Raw genomic sequence first — 23,412 nt, 5'->3', positions numbered from 1 at the left:
TTATCTACGTTTTTAAAGAAGGCCTCCAAAGTGAAATGATTGCCAGAACATTACTTCCCTGTTTGCAGTGTTTGTGTTTTTGGGATACATCCACATCCTTTTAAAATCAGAACAGAAGTTGATAAAATAATGACAGCAGTGGAGGGGAAGCTGCCATCTGGTCTGCATAACTCCTGGCTGAGCTGCATTTAAAGCGTTCCTGAGTCTTACTCACAAAGGTTGCTATTTCAAACATAGAACAGGCTGGGGGGAACTGGACCTCCCCCAAATACCCAGCTTTACCTCCTTCCAGGGACAGCGTAGCTAAAGCTTGCAAGTCCTGAGAGCTTGGTGAGCCAAAAGGGTTTGGTGGTTTACTGATAAAATTAAGATTGGATTGTACTTCTGGCTGAAGGTAATTAAGTGTTCTTTAAAGTATTTTGCATGGGGTCTTGGAGAGATTATTTATTTATGCCACTTTTCAAAGCCTGACAACTCAAATATTTATAAAGCTGAATGCTTTTTGGAATGCACTGCTTGTCTGCATTGTTTCTTATCCATATTTAAGCCCAGTATGGCACGTACGCTGGAAAATTTTATGCTAGTCAAATGCTGGATTTAAATGTACAATAGGACAGTTCTTCATAGTTACGCAATTGCTGAAAAATGAGATGGACTGCCTGACTCGGTCTGAGAGCTTCCCCAGGAGAATTTGTCATCATCTTTTGCTCCGAACAGTGCTGAATTTACTGCTAGCATTTAATAAGTGCTACTAATATAAAAAAATAAATATATGGGTATTTTATTGTTTAAATCTCTCTGACCAATGATCTTTGACTAACAGGCTGTGATCACTGGAGGCCTTGTGTGTCCACTGTGTGGCCAAGTAAAGCAGTAAGCATCCATAGCCAGGTCTCTGTGCCCCGTAATACATGTGCTGGCTGAGGACATAATTGAGAACTGGGGAGGGATGAAATGCACGACCTCAGCAATGGGAAGCCAGGGTTCAGACTGTGTTGCTGACTGGCCCAGGATGCATGGTCCTTGCACAACCCTCTAACATCTGAGCCTCTGATATTTTTATTTTATTTCTTCCCCAGTGTAAGCAAATTAAGTGGTGGTAGCAAGGGTTAGAAAGAACCAGACCTCTTAAACAAAAAGGGTTTCTATAGTACTTAACGGTCAAAGATATGTGTATGTTTCCATTACCCTCACTGCACTTTGAAAGGGGCTAGCCTAGATACTTAACTGATTTTATTATTTCTAGCCTGACATAAAGCTGTTCTCACTTGAGTACAGGTGAGAAGGGTCTTAACATCTGCAAAAGACTGTGGACTAAGATGTTCAGCCCTGACTGCTCCTCCCTCCTCAAGCACTGATGGATCAGTGATGTGGAGCAGGGTGGCATCAGTTTCTGACATCGGCTCTGTGCATTGCAGGGATGCCTCTAATGCAGAAGATCTTCCAGGGCCACTATTTGGCAAAAAAACACACAGTGAGACCAAGAATTTGACTGTTGTTTCACCAAAAAACGATAATAATCTGTGGTTCCCTATGCCTTTTGAAACAAAATTAAAAGGCAAACGCTGATTTAAAATGTTGAGTTTAGTGGACTAAATATGTCATTTAATGCTAAACAGATTAAGAGGTTGGTTTCTAATGATGTGGCATTAATTTTAGTGTTGGCAGTTTCTGGAAATGACTGATGTTGGATGGGATCCCGGGGAAAAGCTGAGACACCTGCTTTCTACTCCCCACTTCTGATGCTCTGCCCCACTGACTGTTACTATCCCCTTGCTCCACCCAATGCCTGCTTATAGTCCCCCTTACACCACAAAATGTGGTCTCTGTAACAGCATCTGGTTTTGTCCCTAATAACCATTCAGAAGACAGCACCAGACTTGCTGAATGGGACTGCTTCTCTCTCATGGCAAATTCTGTATTTTGTCAGCATGCCATCACTTCAAAGAAATCCGATTTACACCTTTGTTCTGGTCTGGAGCCAAGTTCAGCCCTGGTGTGGACCTGCACCAGTCCCTTTACTGTGCTAGATGCTCCTGTTTCCACAACAGCACAGTTTAGTCCTGTCTGGATCACTAACAGGCTCCTTACTGTCATCTGCCAAGTGAAACAGTTTTTCGCGCTGTCCCATCTAACCTTCCCAAGCTTCAATTGGCAGCCACTGCCCCTTGCAAGATTGTCCAGCAGTGCTGAGAAGAGGTTGATGCAACTGCCCTGCATTACATCTTTGTAACTGCCTTTCAAGAGGAAGGAGGAATGGGATAACAAAAGTGTTAGTAATTCCTTGGAAAGTACAGTGCTTGGTCCAGAAAGGTGTATGGGTACTATTGAGTTTTGACTGCAAAATGTCGAGCAATGCAAAGTTGATTACAGCCTGTGAAAATTAGGCTGCCCAAGGTTTAATACCCTTCCGCTATCCTAATTTTGACTTTGCTTTCTCTAGACTTGAACTGACTGAAGAAACCTTTGCTGTCACCTCAGTTCTTGTATATGGCTGATACTCATCTGTAGCATGAACAGAAATACATTTAATGTTTCACTTTCAATTCCTTGAGTTGCTTTTTTCACCTGCCGTAATCTGAGGGTACAGAGAATTTGTCATTTGTGTGGGAACTTGGTCTTGATCTTTGGATCTTGATCTTCTTCTCATTCCCCTTCCTCTCCATCTCCATTTTTCTGCTAGAGCAAAGAAGACACATACTTCGTAGTCTTGCACAAAGAAGAAGGAGCTGGCCTGGGATTTAGTGTTGCTGGAGGAATAGACCTGGAACAGAAATCAGTCACAGTAAGTGATGGCTGCAAGTCGTTTTTTTGCAAAGCTCACTTGAAAGCAGGCTGGTGATTAGATCAAGTGTTCTTTTATCAAGACTCACTGCAAGTCATTCACAGTCATAAAACAGTGTCTCTCAGAGGTGGTTGCATACCATCTGCTACTGCAATCGCAGAGTGTCTGGGAAGCGTAATTTTTATTATTGGAAATAGATGCCAATTATGTTTTCAGTCTTTAAAAGTCCATTACTGGATGGGATCGGCTAGATCTAAATCCCATGCATTTAAATAAAATTCTGCATGCAGTTGCAGTGCTTGCAACCTTTTAGGGGTGATTCTCATTCCCAGCCCTTGAAAATAAACTGTGCAGCAAAGTTTTTGAAGAATTTTGCAAATCCTGAGAATGACTGTTTCAGACCTCACCAAACATTCTGGATTTCACGTCGCAAATTTGGTTTGGTTTTATTAAGACCTGTGGTGGTTAGTAAATGAGGGTGGTTGTTCTGTCTGTTTGTTTGTTTTTTGTTTTTTGTTTTTTGGTTTTTTTTAAAGTCTTATACAGTGTTCTGAACCAAAGATATTGTGTGCCATTAAGTGATGTTGGTGTGTAAAAAGTGATACCAAGCAACTTATATACTCTTAATAAACAGAGCAGTGAGACACAAAAATCCAAGACAAGCGGTGTCCCGTGTGACAATTTCTTTACACAAGATACGCATTTAAATTCTGCCCTGAAACAGAGAGATCCATTAAGTGCTGAGATTAGGAGAAGGGTATGTCCTCAGTCTTTGGGGTCTGCAGCAGCCCTTGCAGGAATCTTCTGGTTTTTGCTCTTAGACAAGACCAATATAAGTACATGTATTTTACATTAAGCAGTCATTGAGTTAGAACATGGTCACAGTCTAGCAAACAGATTCTACTCTTGCTACAAAGGTTTGTTCCCTCTGGCCCAAACACTCGCAGTGTCAGCTGTGAGCAAGGGGAAGGCTCAACAGTGTCCCACCCCAGAGAGCTCTTCACCTAGAGACTGGGACACCACCTAAAAATATGATCTTGAGGTCTCTTAGGCTGAGCAGCTGATGGAAGTCTTTCTCCTGAATGCCATTAGCCATGAGACCAAAAGAGCGTCAGCCCCTGCTCTTTCCAGATCCTCTTTGTTCAGCAGGTATAAAGCATGTTTCTCAGGTGGGGAACATTTTAATGTCCTTGACCTGCTGGGATTCTGGGTCCCAGCTGGATTTAGGCTTGGCATTGGGTGCTGAGCTGCTTAGATGGGCTGTTCTGCCCACACTTGGGTGCAGAAATAGAAATGCCTAATGAGCTTCAAGGTACTGAGGAGTTGAGCATGTGAGGGAAGGCAGCAGATGTTTTGGACATGACCCCTGTATTCCACGTATGTCTTGCATTTTGGTGTCTACATCTGTCATCGAGGCTGTTATTCCAGCTTTGAATGCCTGCTTAGACTGGCTGGAAATTTATCTCCTTGGATCTGTAGGGTTGTGGCAGGTGCCCATCTCAGGATGGCCCTCCAATGAGAGGGAACAGGAGCCAAAAGACTTGGATCCCTCGCTATTGGTCTGTGTATTAGGATCAATTCCTAGAGAAAATGCCATGCAGAAGTTGTGTCCACAGGTTTGCTGCCTTGAACCTTTTGCCCAGCAGACCTAGAACTGCATGCATGGGACACCATATCCTGGCGGCTAAAATTACAGTGCCTGATAGGCATGTCTTTAAATACCAGGTCTTGACTCCTTTAGTCAGTTCCTTTCTGTAAATGGCACACATCTAAGTCTCAGCTGCACTTGTTGGAGTTTACTCAAAGTTTAATCCACTCTGAATAGGGTTCTCTAGAAAATTTCTCTAGAAAAAAATGCATTTCAAGCCACTAAATCATCCCTTTGCATCTATTTGCATGGTATTTGATCAGCCAAATTGAGATGGACAATTAAATACTTGTACAGCTGCAGTAAGTCAGAGCCTTTCTTTGCACAGATGCTGTGCACCACTTAGAAGTGTGCATTCGAAAACAGCACAGGGTGCATGTCCCAGACAGTGGGAATTTGAGGAGCGAGTATTGCACACTCCAGTGTTGTTCTTGATGTTTGCTATAGCATGGATGTGGATTTAACCTGTGTGTCATCTGGAAGTATGTTAATTGAAGACCTTTGAGGAGTTCAGTGAAAGCATAAGTGATTTGTTATATTACATTCTCTAGCTGGTTTTGGTTGGTTTTGGCTTAGAAATGACCATGCAATAATAGCATCCTCTGCTTCCCCCCCAATCCCTAACTGCAGTTTTTGTCCAGTCAGTTAGGCCTTAGTATTTGAGGGTGTTCGTTGGAGCAAGTGTTGCATGCTTGATATCCAAGCAGTGGGCACCAATTGCAAACTGTGGTAGGGACTCCATGTTCACCTTGGCATGTAGCGCACTGTGTGTGGTCATGAGATTAAAGCATCCTTAAGTTAAAATCTTTCTTGTAGGTCCACAGAGTGTTTTCAAAGGGAGTGGCATCTCAAGAAGGGACTATTCATCGAGGAGATCTTGTTCTGTCAATCAATGGCAAGTCTCTTGCAAGCTCAGTCCATGGGGATGTCCTGAATGCTCTTCATCAGGCAAGACTATACAAATACGCAATCCTTGTCATCCAGAAGGAAAAAGACAAAGCAAACAATTCCTCCAGACTTGAGATATCAACTACTGGCAGAAAATGTGTGGGGTCTGGAAAGGATGTTTCCATGGAAGTAGGAACAGGTATGATCTTTGTCCAAGAAGAGTTGGAAGGATTCCCTTGCAGAGCGGACTGAAGGGAAAAATGTCCATGTGTTTTAGATTAAAAGCGTCTGTGCCTTATATGATTGAAGGGAGCAAATGAAATTACCTTTAAATTTTATTTGTTCTCTTTGGAGCCTAAATGCAGTTTGGGTTTTTTGTTTTTTGGTTTTTTTTGTTTTTTTTTTAAATATCATAACTAGGCAGAAACTTAGAAGTACATTTAGAGCCTAATCCACTTTCTACTAAAGTTAGTGATTCCACATACTCTTTCAATCCAGGATAAACTCCTTTTAAGTAATAACAGTAGTCAGTGCAAAAAGCAAACAACCAAAAAAGAAAACAAACAAACAAACAAAAAACTCAAAGAAAACCCCAAGCCCTGCAGTTTGTTATGCATAGGGACAGAACTTGCTCTTTGTAATAGCAGATTTCATACGGTTTCTACTAAAAACATAGGAAATATTATTTTGATATTACAGTAAATGGACCTAAGCCAAATCCAAGTCAGCCATCCCATAGGAAACTAGGGATAAATGGTTTAAGTGGATATGTATCAGTGGAATGGTAAGTTCCTGTTTGGGAACAAGACAGCGTTTCAGTGTGAAGACTGCACTCGTGGTGTTACAAACAGACCTCAAATTTTTTTGTACAGTTAAGACACAAAACTTCTTAGTACCTGTCTATATGCTGCTGCTTCAGGAACAGGAGATGACCTGCTTCAGTCCTGCACTGCTGCAGTGGCCCTGGGAGGGGGTGGGCAGTGGTTACAGTTTATTGCTGAGAGATGTGGTGATGTGGCTTCCAATACCAGGCACTCAGCTCAGACCACCCCAAAACCAGGACGTGGAGCTGCCACTCACCCATTTTTAACCCGTTGGCTGTAATCATTACTGTTTGGTTTTTTTTTTTCCTATGTAGCAGTTTTTATTGTTTTATGCTTTCACTGGGTTTTATAGCACAGCTTTGTAATACAGCTTAAAAGAAATAGGAAGCACTTTGTAAATGAATGGATCAGCCTTTCTGGAATTGGTCCCATGGATATAATATATGTAATTACTTCAGAATCCCTTTCTACCCTAAACGCCCTGCATCCCGCAGTTGGCAAATGAAGAATATCTGCTGGGTGCAGGCACTAGAGGGCAACATTATCTCATAAACAACATAGTATTGGGTTATTAAGAACATAATTCCATCCTGCGAGGCAAAGCACATCTTCAAATGTTTTAGATAACATTTAAAGTTGTTTGAGACAACGGTAGCAATAATTTGTGATAATGTGGACTGCATGATTTTTACATTCACACAGGGCAAAGAGGATCCTGTTTTCCAAAATTGTAGATTTATTTCCTCCTAAGCAAAATCATATTTTATGTCAGCTACAGGAATATTGCATTCTAAAAATATCTGCTATGTAGGAGGCAGGATGCACCTACAGGTAATTATGATTATTTCCATAGATAGGAGACCAGAAACGATTTTTCACACTAGTGAGTGATTACAGACATTTCCTTAAGAGGATGGAACATGTTTGTTTAATGTAATGTTTCATTCATTACTGTTATTCAAAAAGATGTGGCTCATTGAATAAGCAAATGGGAACAAACAATAGAGAAAGAAGTGCTCTGCACTCACTATTTTTGTAATTTTTCAGTTATTTAGTTGATGTTTAGAGTCTTTGCTAAGTTTGCTAAGCTTTAATTTTGCCAAAAAAAAAAAAAAAAAAAAAAAAAGCCTTGGCAGGTTTTTGTTGAACATGCAAAATGAAAATGTCTCTGTGCATAAATGCGTTTTGTACTGTCTCCTCTTCACAGCTGCAGTAATACACATTCACTTCTGAGAAACTGGGTGACCACATGTTCTACTCTGAATATGAACTGAACTCTGAATTGCTTTCTCACTGCAGCAAAAACAAAACCAACCAAACACAACTTGCAATTTACTGTTAACTGCATAACAAGATGCTATGTATATTCTGTCACAGATCCAAACCTGGGTATGAATGATGTCATCTGTGTTGAATTATTGAAAACCTCTGCTGGCTTGGGATTCAGTCTTGATGGTGGAAAAGCTTCCATTGCTGGAGACAGGCCCTTGCTTGTAAAAAGAATATTTAAAGGTACTACAAGCATGCAGTGGATATTATCCTAGTTTTCCTTTTGTGCATTGTACAGACATTTTAATTCTTGAACTTAAGGTTTTTTTGAAGCAAGGCTGGTTTTTGTGGCCCTCATTTATTACCACTTACTAGCCAAAGTGGTCAGTAAAAAAAAACACTCCTGGGAATGGCTAGGGATTGCATCTGCTAGTAAATGTTTGTGGAGCGCTCTGATTTACTAAATATGATGCAGTTCCTTCCTGGGCTTGTCCACTATTCTAGACATTAAATTACAGCAGCAATATCGTATGCAACTGTCTGAGAAGTTCATGCCTTATCTGATTCTCTATTCTAAGTGCAGATAATCAGTGTGGTTCCAAAGCACCATCCTGCATTATACCCAATTATTAATTTTACGGCTTTTTTTGTCTTTTTTTTTTGTTGTTGTTGGATATCAGTATTAGCTTTTGCCAAGAACATGCAATGTTCGTATTCAAAAACCGCCACTCTTGGATGCTTTGTTAGTCAGCAGGTAGTTAAACGTATGTGAACCATGTATAGAAAGGAAACCAATCCCATAACCATGCCGTGATTTTAATATGTCTTAGTCTGGGATTAAGTTTAGTGAAAAATATAGCACTTCCTGAAGGAGGCTGAAAATCTCAATGAAACTGTGGGTGCACAGCATTTTTACAGGATTACTTTTCAGTGGTTTATTCTCTCATCAAGGAAAAAAATTGAACTGATATTTCCTGAATTGCTTCTCAATTTCTGTGTGTGTGTTTGTTTTCCCCTCTTTAGAAATTGATTCTGAGGGTAAAGAGCATGTTTAATTCTTGAGCTCATTAATTTATATCCTTAGATACAGTCCTTTTCCCCTCCCCTCCCCTCCCCGTGATGGCTTTCCCCTCCCCGTTAGTTAAATTACCATTACAGAAGACACACTTTCTTCAGCAGTGAAGGGTGTGCCCCTCCCTAGGAGTTGTTTCTGTGTCTTGTGTGTTTGTCCTAATTTTGCTACCTGTGTTTTGTTTGTTCATCCCTGTTATCTGGGTTTTACAATCTACTGCATTATCTGCTTATTACCGTGTTAAAATTCTGTTTGAGAAATACATCCATGCCACATACAACCAGATTTTCTTACAGCTACAGAGATAATGTACAGCATATTTCATGCACTCATGCTGCTTCCTTCAAAAACAGACATTTTTTTCTGAGAACAAGGATTTATCTTGGTTAAAATAACATTTTCTGTGAGATGCAGCATGGGGTAGATTGCTAGAGCTGAGCTGAACATAAGTGACTTGTACTGAAATTGCAGCTGTTGGAAAAATGGTTTATTTGCTGTTCACCATGGTGGAAAGCAAATTTTTGTGGGTTTACTTTTTCTTTTTTTTTTTCCTTTACACTGACTTTTTTTTTCCCTTTTGCTCCTAGGTGGTGCTGCGGAGCAATCTGGAAACATAGAAACTGGAGATGAAATTATTGCTGTTAGTGGAAAATCATTACTTGGCCTCATGCATTACGATGCCTGGAACATTATTAAATCTGTGCCAGAGGGCCCTGTTCAGTTACTAATCAGAAAACACAGAACTTCCGTATGATGGAAGCACTACATCTAATCACACTTGCTAAGACAAAACATTTAAAACTGGCTAGAAGCTGTCTTTGTTTCTAAAGCCACACAGAAGTGTCTTAATGCTCTACAGAGAGGTGCTAAGAGCCTTGGAGAACCACTGAGCAAAAGCGTGTGATGAGCATCATAACATCTCACCTAATTATCAAGGATGAAGGAAGCCAAATGTTAGAGACATTTTTGTATTATGTGGCAGTTTTAATGGAACTTCAAGACCTCTCCTGGGTTTGGTTTAAAGTATTTTGACTGAGATAAATAACACTGTGCCTGTCCCTGATATTTTTAGTATCTGCAGAGTGTTGGGAGTGTAACTTGTTGGTTGCCATCCTGTTGACAAGGATGGGTATTTAGACTGTACTATATGACTTAGCTGTAATAAGAGTTCAGGACATTTACTTAGGGCCTGGTCCTTTTTTGTTGTAATAAGAGAATGTCTGGAACAATCTCACTTTATTCTTCTAAGTGCAGTTTTGCTAAAAATGCGTGACAAAAGAGTATAATTTTGCACAACTTTTATGCCTAAAACACGAGCATTTTATCGCAAAGCTGAAAAATCCTCTTAAAACTGATGAACTAACAGCATCCACCACAACTGAACCTGCTCTTAGATGCAACTTGTATCTGAAAGCACTTGGCATTAATGTGGTAGAAATCTGTGAGCAAGAAAATCATGTCCAAATAATAGGTGATTGTCCACCAAGGTGTAGACTAAGTTGTTAGTTGTGATTAAAATGGGAGCGATAAAAATGGGGATCTGAATTTTCAGATTTGGACTTCTAATGTTAGGCACCTTTAAAATATATATATATTTTTAAGAGAGGGATAATTTCAGGTGCTGAGCACTTGCAGATCCCACATTCTTCAGCGATCGCTAAGTACATCTGAAAGCCAAGCTGTTTTTATTTGGCTGCAAAAGGTTTAAGGCTGCCCAACTTGAAACACTCAATCTGGAAAATGGTGGTCTAAGGATGTGGATTATAACAGATTAAATCTGAACCGGCTATATTTGTGGTGGCTTTTAATCGCTCTTTTTTGTTTTCTCCTGTCCAGTATTTATTTTTGCTTGTGTGAGAGTGGGTGAGGGTGTGTGTGGAAGATAGAAGGGTGCCCAGCTGCGTCAGGAGCGGGCTGATGCTGAGGGTTCTGGATGGTGAAACTGAAAATTGTTTGTGTAGGTGGGAGAAACCATGGTATTAGATACAGCAAAACTGAAAGGGTTGCAATGCTGCGGGCGCTTAGTTTGGATTTTCTTACCTCTACTCACAGTAGAGATATCAGTAGCAGGCCATGCTGCTGAGTGCTATAGTCTGCTGTGTTGAGAGGAGAGTGTATGGGGTGCAACAGATTAGACTCTGTTATTTGTCTTCCTACATCTGGGATGGCTAAACAACATAAAAGAGATACAGGAGGAAATGGGCCAGTGTCCTTATCAGCTGAGAACAAGTTGTTTGTTCCAGAGTGCTCAGGTTGTTTGTCATGTTAGGCTGGAGACCGCTTGCAGCCAATGTGCTGAGGGTGAAGAGCTCTCAGCCTGGAGCCGGTCCAAATCTGAAGTGCTGCCTGCGTTTTTAGTGAGCCAGGGCACTGCGTAGCTGTTACATAAAGGTCTGGGCTTGTCGCTTGGCCCTGTCCCAAGATCATACTATAGTTCAGTTTACTTACATTTATTCAACAGTGCTTGGAGCAATTGCTTCCAGGTTAGCGGAGTACTTGCTTTGGTTCATTTCTGTGACAGCTGCATTAGACTGCAACTCATGATGTGCAGAGGAAAATGCAGTTCTGTGAGGCAACCCGAGACCAGGTGAGCAGAAGAGCTGTGCAATGTTTGCCTAAAAATAAATAGATTTAATTCTTTTTCAGTGACATATTAGCATGTGAATCCAGGGAGAGACGCAGCTTTTGGTTACAGGAAAGGCAATACTGTACGTAGTCCTACAGCTGCTTTGCCTGCAGGATTTCTGTTGAAACTAATTCAGGTTCAGTGCTGTGAAATGACTGTGGAGTTGGGTCCCCTGTGACCCTGAAGCTCAGCCACTCTGCTGGGACTGGTCCTTGCCTCCAGTCACCTCTGTGATGGGAGAGGCTTCAGGAGGATGCAGCACTTGGAGTCGAAGGACCACACTGAGGTTGCAGGCCTGTGCTGGGATAAAAGAGGTTACCCCTGCATATTTGCTGAAAAACAGGGAGAAGACTTTTGGCAGTGACAATTAAATTGTGAGGCCTTGTTCAGGAATGACCAAAATCTGACTGTAATAGCGTGTATAATAAATACATAAAATGCATGTGGAATTTAATGCAGCGTAGTGAATACATACCTGTATACGTATAATACGTACAAGTGCAGTACTGACTTTTTGCTACTTTAATGTGGTAGATCACAGTTGTGTTTTAGGAAATGGCATTTTTTTTCAGTCCACAGTTTAAAATTTTGGAGGTTCCAACACAGGGAGGCATATGTCTCCCTTGCTCCTAAACCAGTGTGAGCTCAGAGGTAAAGTCTTCGTTTTGTAAATTAAACTTAATTTGAGGTGTTTCAAGATGATACGTGGTGAATATTTTCAGATGCTTATTTGCAGGTACTGTTCATTGTGAGTGATTTAGAAGGCTTTTACTTTTCAGTAATCGAATACTGTCCAGTATTTTATTTTACATGCACGTAGATATGTGTTGGCTGAGTAACAGCAAAGAGATGGGGATTTTTGTGTGTGATTCAGTAGTGGCTATAATTTAAAAGATAGGTTTAATGTTTTAAGTCTGATAGTTACTATGGGTAGAATGATACACTTCTCTACTAACATTACAGCAAGAAAAAGAATAGTATTTAACCCTGATTGTGTCTGTTCCTGAAAATACTACTACTTTTTTTTTTTTTTTTTTTTTTTTGTGAAAGAACAAGAAACATCTTTACTGATGCTACCAGTGTTGATATGATTACAGTAGCATTTCCTGATGTCTCTGTTGGGGTGACGTTCCCCATAAAAGCCCCAGGATTTATGCAACATGGGTCTGCTTTATTATAAACAGGATGGGTAGACCAAACAGATGTAGTGAACCTTTGTTTATGCACCTGGCAAAGTAAATGCTATTTTTCTGAGAGCCTGGTCGCACCAAAATGACAGAGGGCGCTGCATTAGTTCATCAGTATTCAGTAGATTCAGGAGCATTTTTGGCCTTGCTGTTTGCATATCGGTCCCCGTGGCGATTCTTCGCCATGCCGGAGGGTTGGCCAAGCTCTAGGAGAGCGGTGACGCTCCAGAGAATTGCAGCTGCATCTTGAAATACCAAAAAATCAGGATGAAATTATGGACTTCGTCCACAACTCATCACCAGGGACCTGAAGGCAGATAAGGTGAATTTGCTCCTAGATGGAGAAGGCCTGGTGGAGGGCTTTGCCGCGTCCAGGCCTGGGGCAGCTCAGGGTGCACATCCTGAATATGAGTGGGCTCTGGTGCGATACTGCCATTGCATATTCTGCAGCCTTTTGTACCTGGAAGCTCTTTCCAGTTTCTATGGGGATAGCATCTGTATTAAAAACTGTGAGGTTAGGCCTAAATGAGTGAGGGAGCAACATCTGATCATTTTCTTGCTAAAAGAAAAAAAGTGAGGGCAGATAAGTATTAATAAACTGTTGAGTGATTCATATTTTCTAATGACCCTCACTTAAAATTAACCCTAGTTAATGTTCTGCAGTGGTTCTTGTCAAATCTGAAGGAACTACTCCCAGATGGGAATGTTTACCTGCTTCTACATTTAGGGTATGTAAATGTATACATGGAAATATTGATCATGTGAGAAATGGGGATCCCACTCTAGGTAGGTTTTGTGTGTTAGGCTGATACACTTCTTATATGATACTGTATATTTACAGTTTTATTTATATAAATAAAACTTCTTTTAATGGAAACTGTTTAATATGCCTTGTATATTATAAAAAAGTGAGTGCAATAACATGAAATAGATTGTACATTTTTCAATTTGCCGTCTCTGTTATGTAAATCTGTATCTCCATAAACTGTTTTGTTTGGGTTTTTTAGTGATTTTGGAAATAAATGGTATCCTTAGTACTCCTCTAGATATTTATTTCTGTTACACCAAAGTCTGTCTGGTGCACAGTTGGAACTGGCATCGCAGGGACAAGGTTGTCCTGGAGAGCACAGTCAAAGACTAAGGGTTAACGCTGTCCAGATATGCATCTAAGCTAGAAGTAAAATACCACCCTCTAAGAACTGTCATTCAGTGTAAAGAGGATGAAAGCATTTAAGAAGTGTTAGAAGGTGTTTTATAGGACCTGCTTTGGTGTCTTGGAAGATGTGCTTTGTTTTGTCCTGTCCCTGTGCAAGGAAAATGTGGAGGGCAAAGGTGAAATGTAGAGTTTTCATTAAGAGCCAAAGTCTCCAGAGCACATCACGTATAAACTGTACCTCCTGCCCATCCCCTGGGCTATAAGAGAACGGGTTGTATGTGTAGAGAATATGTATAACACAACTAGTCCTAGACTGGTGTTTGTTGTTGTCTTCCACCTACCCTGGGGATAAAATCCCCTCCAAAACCCCAGTGAGCTGGCAGTGTGGGCTGGGCTGAGGTAACCTCTCTGTGGATGGAGTGGAGCTGCAGTGGAGCTCATGGTGGGAGGTGGACGCCACAACCTCCAAACTGGGAACTTTTTACAGACACAGCTAGCTTCACCATCGCTGCATGGCAGCTTGAAGCAAGCCTGCCTCCCAGAAAGATGAGTCAGCCCAGAAAGCACGGTCCGGATGCCGTCCCCTCAGCTGCTTTGACATGGGGAATGCCAGAGGTGCATTGGGGAATGCCAGAGAAATGCCAGAATCTGCACTGCCTGGCAGCGCACGGACACATCAGCTAAGTCGCTGCAGGGTAGGCTGAGCTGGAGGAAGGAGCTTGTGAGTTAAGTGTTTATATCCACATTACAAGCTTGTGTGCGTTGCTCCGTGTTTGAGTGCTGGGTTGGGCACCTGAAGCAGCAGCGCAGCTGGAAACTCCCACCCAGATCACGCCACAGCGCAGTCCTGCCTCCTCGGTGCACGCATGGGGCTCACCTGCATCTCTCCTGCCATACTTTGCCAACCTCACTTTCCTCCAGTGCACAGTGCTGCCTGAAAGGGCCGGGTGGGCTTTTCTGCAAGGAGAGGAATGTGTTTGCTTTCCCATGCCAGTGGCGCGGAGGGTATTTCCCTCGTCCCCGGCTTGTGCCCCAAAAGCCGCTGTGTTTCCTTTCGGTTTCTTTGTCTGGGTGCTGCACCATGAGCGTGCAGGTGAGCAAGAGTCACGTGTGGAGGGAGGAGCCCTGGTGCTTCTGCTGAAGCACCCTGTGGGAAAGCCCAGCGCGTTGGGGTCCTGGCCTGCCCCAGCACCAGGGCCCTTTCCTGGACTGGAGGGAAAAAGGAAGAGCTTTGTGGTATCCCAGATCCCCGTCTGCATCGGGACCCCTTTTCCTCATGTTCCTTTCCCTTGCAAACAGCCATGATGAGGGATGCTACAGAGCCTGTGTTGTTGCACAGATGAGATTATGCAAGGCATAAAACCAGTAGCGTGGGAAGGGGATGGATGGGGAGGTGTGGGGCAGCGCAGCAGCCCCCTCGAGCTCGCTCCGGCACGTCTATCGCTGGCTGGAGCCTGGTTTCTCCCCCAGGGCTGTATGGGGAAAAGCAAAAAGACATTTTTAGCCATGAAGATGATCTCTGCTTTCCCCTCTCCCGTGCTGTCCTCAGTGCTGGGGCAGCCCAGTCCTTCTCTCAGTCTGTCCATCCTCCTGTCTGTCCTTCTCCCACTTTCTTCTAACACATGGCATGAGCTGGGGATCAACAGGGCTTAAGCCTCAGAGCAGCCTGGCTTTTACAAGATCAGTCTTGAACATCTTTAATTAAAATCTTAATTGCCCCAGACAATGGCTAAGTAAAGAAGAATACAAAAGAGAGAAGACACAATGGACTTAATCCGTAAATGGATTATGGATTAATACATGTGACTTCATTTAGTCACTAAGACGTGTGAAGTGGTAGAAAATTACATTTAAGTTTTACCTAACTCAGTTGTGTTTCGGGGATTGGGCTTTTTCTGAAGGCCTTGAGGCACGGGCAAATGGGGAACTTGGCACAAAAAGCATGAGAAGTTTGCCGTTTCGGGCATGGCTTTTTTTATTTCCATATCACTAACACACAGAGCTCAGATCTAAATGAGGTAAGCAGAGACTCCTGCTTTGTTGTTTGCAATCAGGTTTATCATTCCACCTGAAAAGTTCTGATTTATTTCTCATTTTTTATGTCTTTGCCACTCTCCTGTTTCCTGTTAGCATCACTCAATACAACTTAATGTCCAGATAGGCTCCATGTGTCTCTGGTGTGGCTGTTTATGGCTCCAAAACCTCATCTGTATTTCCTGGAATGTGTCAAAACTGCCACGTTACCACATTTGACCGAAGGCTGATGGTCGCTGTCTCTGTCCCTGTGCAGGGGTGGTGTGAAGGAGAGTCCTGGGGGGAGGTTCCCCATGGCCCTCCCCAGAGCCGGTGGCCAGGCTGGAGCAGGGCGTGCAGTGGCTGGGCAAGATGCCCCGTGATGCAGGGAAGCGATGCCGCAGGGCGGCATGTGACTGCGATGACAAGGGGAAGCAAAACCTCCCCAGGCCACGGCCCTGAGCTGCACTCCCAGTGCCCAGGGCCACGCAGGCTCCACACCGGAGCCAGCCATCGCTGCGGGGCGCGTGTCCACCCTGCTGCCTCTGCACTGCCAGCCCCTCGCCCTGCCCTTGACCTGGGCTGGGAGATTCAAAGCTTTGGTCCAGCAGTTTGGTGCTTTTTTTTTTTCTTTTCCTATGCAATATTGAGTTGTATAAGCGCTCTCGCAGCACCTCTACCCTGTGTCCAGCACCCCTGTATCAAAAAGTGCCTGGAAAGCAATGGCGCTGTGTTATCTGGGGCTGATGCCCACTGCTTCTAGTAAAGGAGACTGGGTTGTTTCTCCTTGTCAAGGAGTACAGCTGAAACCAGACTGTCATCACCAGCCCTTAGCAAAAGCCCATTTCGGGCTTTGCCTTTACAGAAAAAGCCAGCCATGTCTTGCTCTTTCCATGTAGTCGTGTTCCTCAAAGCACTTGGCTAAAAGACTTCACAAATTAATGATGATTGCAATAATTTCTAAAGCTTTTTGCCTTTATAAATATAAAATGCTTCTCATTAAATGATCATAAGAAAGAATACTGGATGCAAATAAACATCCTTTTCCCAAATAAGGAGTTGCCCTCCCATCCTGCGGTGTGTAAAGCTGTGACCAGAAGGATGTTTTCTGGCAGTCAGGGTATTTTCTGAAGCTAGCCAATACTGAAACCTTTTTGCCTTTCCATTGATAGTCCCGTATGCAGTAGCCTCACCTCACTGTGCAGCTGAATCAGTCTGATACTGTTGGGCCGAGCAAACAAGTTATCTGAAGCTGTAGTTGCTTAGATTTTTCCTTACATAGCAAAGCCATTTCCTTGATGTGCTGCCGATGCCACGGGGGAAATCCCAGCCGCTGTTGTCAAAAATTACCTCCCTAATTCCTGATCCTAGGCAGGAGGGACATGGATGTGGCCTCGTGCCTTTGTCACAGCTCAGTCACATCCCTTTCGGGAGAAGGAAGGGGAAGGTGCAAGCAGAAATCTGCCCTTAATCGCTGCCACGCAGTAGGTGGCAAAAGTGGCTGCGATCCCAGCCCAGATCCCGGAGCTGAGGGAGGAGGCGCAAACGTGGTACCTCGATGTGGGCAGACCGTGGTAACGCAGGCAAAACCCCAAAGGCACAAAAGCCCGGTGATGGACGCCATCCCGGGGCCATCCTCTGCTCTGAGCCCCCCAGGCAGGTGCTGCAGCGGTGTCACGGCAGTAATGCAGGGGTGCTGGCGTCCTGACGGCAGCTCCAAGGCCTCTTCGCTGGCCTTATTCAGTGCTGCTGAAAGTAACTGGGTTTTTTCACAGTTTGCAAGCTGGCCTCTCCCCTGCAGAAAGGTGCCTTGGCCCTTCAAGGGGTGGCAGTGGCACAGTGGAGCCGGAGGAGCCGAGCCAAGCGGTGCAACCCACCGTCCTTTCATGGGGAGGAGGGAACGACACCAAAGCCCCTGTAAGATGAAATGCCTGAAACAGTTATATTTGAGGTCACTGCCATTTCATGGGATATCTCCTGTTGCTGACGGAGTGACACCTGCGTCCACACTTTCAGAGGGCTCACGGACTGGTGAGATTTGCATTGCAAAGAGACCATGCGTGAGAAGGGAGGGCAGCCTTGGTGTGGCCGGTTTCTTACGCCATTGTCCAGACAACATAGTGACGCGCTTGGGTAAAGACCCTTGTTTACAGCTGTAACAGCTTTTGGGAGTATTGCTCACTGACAGTCCTGCCATCAGACAGTCACCTACTTCATGGAAAACCCTGCCAGACTGAAAGACAACACATCATATCCCCAGCCCTTCCTGTCCGGCCTCCTTACACCTCTACGGATGCACGTCATGCCCTCGCACCATCTCGTGTTGACAGGAGGAAAATGATAAAATTAGCCTCTTCCAGCAGCGTGTGCTAAAAATAATGAGCAGCATACGAGACATTGTTTTTCAGATGACTTAGAAAAACATCCTGGTAGGGGGGAGAGGGGAGGAGGGAGGAGGTGTCTAGCAATTTGTTTAGGAAATACCGCTTGTGCATCCAGTCTCAGGTGTGAGAGCGTGAGCTGGCTGGGGGCACTGGGCTGGTTTTTGCCTGGATGAGCGCAGTGCAAACGCTACCTGGGGCTGCCCTTGCTGCTCTGGCAGGTGCCCACGGGTTGTGGTTAATGGAGAGCGCTACAGGCTGGCAACTCCAGCAGTTTGCTTTGGCAGGTGGGTTTGGTTTTGTTTTCTTGATATCAGGTGCTTGCGGGTGCTTGATATCAGGCGCCTTCAGACAGCAGTGCCGTGCCCCACTGATGGGATTTTTTTTTTCCCCTGCCCTTTTAGGAGGAGCAGGTCACAAGCATCATGCTCTGGCAGTGACCTAGCTGGAGAGGGGCCAGGCTCCGGCAGGCAGTGGCTGAGGGTGTCTGGATGTTTTCACAAGGCTGATGAGTCTTACGAGTGTAATTTGCTGGTGGGGCTGTGCAAAAATGCACCGTGCAGCACCTGTGGTAGCACTTGGCATCGGGCTGATGGGCCTTCTCAGGACCGCTTCACTGATGCCCCCGAAGTAAAGCTCTTCCAAGCCTCTGCTGGTGGCTATCTGGGAAAGGACAGGGACTTGCTTCCCTTTGTTTTTTTTTAGTTTACTAGAAACCAGAGCCTTTGGCCAGGAAGTTCTTAGTCCTCCTTGCGCTGGGAACACGTGCCCCTGGCGTGGTGCTCCTTGCCTGTGAAGCTGGGGAGAAGCAGCACGACGAGTCAGAGGAAAGCCTGCTGATGTGCACGGTGTAGCAGGTGAGGATCTCAAGCTCTCATCTCCACAGACACATCTTTGGGTCCCAGCTTTAGGGAGGAAGAATAAGCTCTATGCTATCCCTTTGCTATTTCCTTGTGGTAAGCAGTTACCATTTCCCCCTTTTCCAAAACTCCAGCTTCAAACTTTGGAGAAAGTAAAAATATGACCTTGGCGGAACGCTGCATTCCTTTCTGCCTGCATCTGAGACACAAGCCTTAACTTGGATGTCTATCCTTCACTGATCCCCAGGGACGCTCTTCCTCAAAGCTGCAATACCTCTGGTAGAGGTAATGGAGCCCCTGACACCACCCAACTATTCTGCGAGCAGTAGTTACTAGAAAATATTAGAATAGGTGTCTCAGTTTCCTATTTTGAAGTTCAAGGGTATGGTTATGTCTTGTTCCTCTTAGAAGTAAAAGCCTTATCTCCCAATTCATACCTAGTGGCACTCTGCTGTTGCCCTAGTGTGTGCCCACTGACTTGGAAGTATGGAAGGAATTTGTGTAATACGATGATGCATTCAGAATCCACAAAAAAACCCTCAGTTATAACAATGACTCACTTTTCTTGCAAATGCTTTGTATTTATTATCTCAGCAAGCATTCAAGACATACATACATGGGGCATATAGCAAAACATCTGGCCTGTTTCCAGAATAGGCCTTAAGAAAAACAAACTCGTGTTGATACAGTCACATACCAGATTCTTTGGAGAAGTAACAGGACTCCCAGGGAGGACACCAGCAAGTGCTTACTCATATACTGGCACTGATCGCTTGGATCTAGGTCTTTTTCCTGAGCTCCCTGTGAATGCTAGCACTCTTGACAATGTTCAGAGAAACATAAAACATTTCACGAAAAGCAAATAGTCTTTGCAGATCTGTATTTTTCTGCAGACAGAAAAATTTTTCTGCAGACAGAAAAATACTGTGCTGATACTTAACTCAGATATCCCCATGACAATGCAGTTATGGGGATACCTTTTTTTCATAACATTCATGTGTGCTACAGCCTGAAGTATTGGCTGGGCTCTATGAAGCCCGCACCTTGTTTCCTATTGAATTTCAAAGCGGCATACATTGAGCAGAATACTTTTATTCAAATACGTTTTGGCTACTAATGCAAATGCTAATGCTGAATTTTCCTGAGACTCCCAGACAGGCACAATCATTGTTTAGTGTCCTTGATGAAGACTCCAAGACTCCACCAAGCCCAGGACATAGAGCAGGAGCCCTTCTGTTGAAGTCGGGGCTGCCTTTGATGAACAGCTTTGCCGAGTTGCACGTGGTGCTAGCCTGGGAGCTGGTGTTTAGCCTAGGAGAAACTCTTTGCATTTACTTTTTAGTATCTGAAAAAATGGCCTCTGTACATGTCAGCAAAACACATTACTTTGCAGTACTAAGATGAATAACAACTATTCTTGAAACATTATTCTCTCACTGAAAAGGTAATTAGCTGGCTTAGAGGAGGAGGGAACCGTGCATGTGGCTCATGCCAATGGTAAAGCTCCCAGTAACGCCACTGGGACGGGGTTAAGTCCTCCATGTGGAAAGCAGGCAAAGTCGGACAGCTTCTGCTTAGTGAAATCAGCGACAAGTAACAGCCATACACAGTTGGTTGTGACGGAGTGATCAGCGACAGAGTAATGACAGTTTTGCAAAGGCAGACTGAGAAGAGCTAACTGAAAAATTAGTTATAAATACAAACAAGAATTCACTATTAGGCAGGAAAAAAACGTAATTTGAACAGGCCTAGAATTCAGAAAGTGCAACTGTACAGCCTTATGCAAGGCAAATGTACTTACATACCAGGTTAGTTAAGAGAAGGAGCTCTGACCATTGACCTAAGAGGTAGCTACAAAACATGATCAGCTTCAGCCATTTTCTTGCTAGCTTGCACCCATGAAAAAATACTGTTTAGGGCCGCGTCTGACATGAATTGACTAGCAAAGTTACTGTTTGCCTTGACAGCAATCAGCATGCTTAATTCAGCTCCTCCGAAGCCAGCCAAGGGTAATAATGCCTCAGTGAGGTAGGCATAATGCATCACCATCCACCGGATGTGCTACAGCAGCTTCACCATTCCAGAACCGAAACAAGGTTGCCATGAAATGAAATGGAAATAAAGTACAAGGGAAGAACTTCCACTTGTAAGTATAGTTAAACATTCAGAAATCCAAGGCTACTTTCCTGTATGGATTGTAACATTCAATTCTATGCATATTATTTCTTCAAAGAGAGGTAGTTGCTTTCTTTGAATAAGCATTCTCAAGAAATTCTCAAGAAAATTTTCTCAAGAAAATTTGAGATTCAACTTGAATTCAACTGTAAGATCTACTTCTATTGAAGAATTATTTTGTTACTTGTAAAGACACGGAAGTATTGTACTGTTCTCAAGAAATCCTTTGTAATGTTGAAAGAATCCTTCCACCAAACACATACCTCAATATCTGTATTTGTGCAATATATATTCACATATATGTCTTATATAATGCTGTACTAAAGTATGCTCCACTCTGTGTTGCACGAAGTATTTCCTTTATTATCAGAAAACATGATCCTTTCTTCTCGTTAATATAATGTATCTTTATATCATGTTTTGAACATTTTTTCATACTGTTTTTTGAGCCTAACAGCATTCAATTAATAGTTCTGTGAAATACTCATTTCATACAGAGGGGATGCACATATTTATATTTTATATATATTATATATATATACAAATATATAGAGATATATATAATATTGGCTAGAACTATGCAACATCATGTTAATTCATAGAATTGTAATTTTTAGTCCACAAAGCAACATCCTGTAATAAATAACCTTTCAATAAAGATAGTGGTTTACTTAACAAATGAAATAATCCCACCACCAGATCCCTGTCTAGCAGAATCCATGCTTTAGAAAACAAGAGCAGTCAGAAACGGAGCAACTGGCTTTTGCCTTGTGATATACGATCCCCTGTTCAAGACACTGACACTTTTTTCGCTTCTTCCTGAAGGTGGTTCGAGCTCCTCGGTGAAACGTAGGTGTGAGACACGAGGACCAGAGGGTGACTGGGGAAACCAGGTTCCTGGAAGTCTTCTCAGACAAGGCTGAAGGGCAAGTTCCGTCTTGCCCCAAATCTCCCCATAGCATGGCGAGGAGCTCTGCCCATCGCTACCTGTTTTTCCCACATACGCAAATATTGCTGTAACATTCTTCAAAGAAATCACGTTGCGACAGCCATCCTTCAGCGGCTACAGGCAGCAAAATACAACGCAAAAAAGCTTTCTGCATCTCCCAGCGTCAGTGAAGTCTCTCTTTCCAAATCCGCAAAGACAACGTCTTCCCCCGCCTTTCAGCACACCGTCTCCGAGGGGAGCTCAGGTTTCCGGGCAGAATAGCTTTGCGAGGAGGTTCAGGATCTTCTGCCGCAGGTCCCACTTGTCGCCGATCCTGCGCAGCTGCAGGGCGCACTCCGCCGCCACCTCCCGCTCTGCAGGGCACAAGCACGGCCGTCAGCACCCGCACCGCCGCCTGCCCGCTCGCACTTGCTTTTCGTCCTCATGAGGTCTGGGCAACACCGTGAAGTTCTCTCCCGGTATCGCCACGCACGCACACACACGCACACCGCGAGCGGCCGCTCTACCCCCCTCGCGTTCGCACGGGCGGCCGCAGCCGCATCCTGCCGCCCGCGGGCGCTGCCCCGGCTGCGGGTGCTGGAGCCCGGGCGGAGAAGCGTCCCCACCTCCCCGCTCCTCACCCCGCTCCCCTCCACCCTCCGATACCTGCGGGAGCGGCGGGCGGCGCGGGCTTGCGCAGGGTCCTGCCGGGCATCATCGCGGCGATCGGCGGGCTTCGGCACGGCGGGGTCCGGCACCACACGGCTCGGCGGCGGCGGCGACGGAATGTGGACGGACGGGGCGGAGCGCGGCCCTAAGAGCGGTGGCGCGGCGGGGCTTTCCCCGCGCCGTGACGTGGGGAGCCGCGCAGGAATCCCGCCCCCTCGCCGGGCGGGCAGGCCGCGGCCTGCCGGAGCGCGTCCCGGGCGGCGTGGGGCCGGGGCCGGGGCCCGGGGACAGCGCTTCGCTGCTGGGCGAAGAGTAGCGGCGGGATGGGCGGTGCTGAGCAGGAGGAGATGGAGGGATGGGGGTGCTGGAGCAGGCGGAGGTGGAGGGATGGGGGTGCTGGAGCAGGAGGAGATGGAGGGATGGGGAGTGCTGGAGCAGGAGGAGATGGAGGGATGGGGGTGCTGGAGCAGGAGGAGATGGAGGGATGGGGAGTGCTGGAGCAGGAGGAGATGGAGGGATGGGGGTGCTGGAGATGGAGGAGATGGAGGGATGGGGGTGCTGGAGCAGGCGGAGGTGGAGGGATGGGGGTGCTGGAGCAGGAGGAGATGGAGGGATGGGGGTGCTGGAGCAGGAGGAGATGGAGGGATGGGGAGTGCTGGAGCAGGAGGAGATGGAGGGATGGGGGTGCTGGAGCAGGAGGAGATGGAGGGATGGGGGTGCTGGAGCAGGAGGAGATGGAGGGATGGGGGTGCTGGAGCAGGAGGAGATGGAGGGATGGGGGTGCTGGAGCAGGAGGAGATGGAGGGATGGGGGTGCTGGAGCAGGAGGAGATGGAGGGATGGGGGTGCTGGAGCAGGAGGAGATGGAGGGATGGGGAGTGCTGGAGCAGGAGGAGATGGAGGGATGGGGGTGCTGGAGCAGGCGGAGGTGG

At 45.0% G+C, this 23,412-nt stretch overlaps 2 protein-coding genes across 3 annotated transcripts in view; one reads left to right on the top strand and one right to left on the bottom strand.

The window, feature by feature from the left end:
- Nucleotides 1-13,336, top strand: part of PDZD2 (PDZ domain containing 2) — a 142,599-nt gene extending 129,263 nt beyond the window's left edge. For both annotated transcript variants that reach the window (XM_075488263.1, XM_075488264.1), the window contains 4 exons: nt 2,684-2,785; nt 5,250-5,520; nt 7,523-7,657; nt 9,074-13,336. In XM_075488263.1, the coding sequence (XP_075344378.1) occupies nt 2,684-2,785; nt 5,250-5,520; nt 7,523-7,657; nt 9,074-9,240 (675 nt within the window). In that variant the 3' untranslated portion in view covers nt 9,241-13,336. The remainder of the gene's footprint in view (nt 1-2,683; nt 2,786-5,249; nt 5,521-7,522; nt 7,658-9,073) is intronic.
- Nucleotides 13,337-19,304: 5,968 nt separating this feature from the next.
- On the bottom strand, nt 19,305-22,584 carry PMAIP1 (phorbol-12-myristate-13-acetate-induced protein 1). Its single transcript, XM_075488249.1, has 2 exons — nt 22,479-22,584; nt 19,305-22,186 (listed from the first exon to the last, which is right to left on the bottom strand). The coding sequence occupies exons 1-2, from the start codon at nt 22,528-22,530 to the stop codon at nt 22,074-22,076; spliced, it is 165 nt and encodes a 54-aa protein (XP_075344364.1). The 5' UTR covers nt 22,531-22,584; the 3' UTR covers nt 19,305-22,073.
- Nucleotides 22,585-23,412: the final 828 nt, after the last annotated feature.

This window comes from Mycteria americana, chromosome Z (assembly GCF_035582795.1).
Source record: "Mycteria americana isolate JAX WOST 10 ecotype Jacksonville Zoo and Gardens chromosome Z, USCA_MyAme_1.0, whole genome shotgun sequence".
Classification (NCBI taxonomy): Eukaryota; Metazoa; Chordata; class Aves; order Ciconiiformes; family Ciconiidae; genus Mycteria; species Mycteria americana.
The sequence above is the reverse complement of the archived record's forward strand: the minus strand, read 5'-3'. Positions and strand labels throughout refer to the sequence as shown.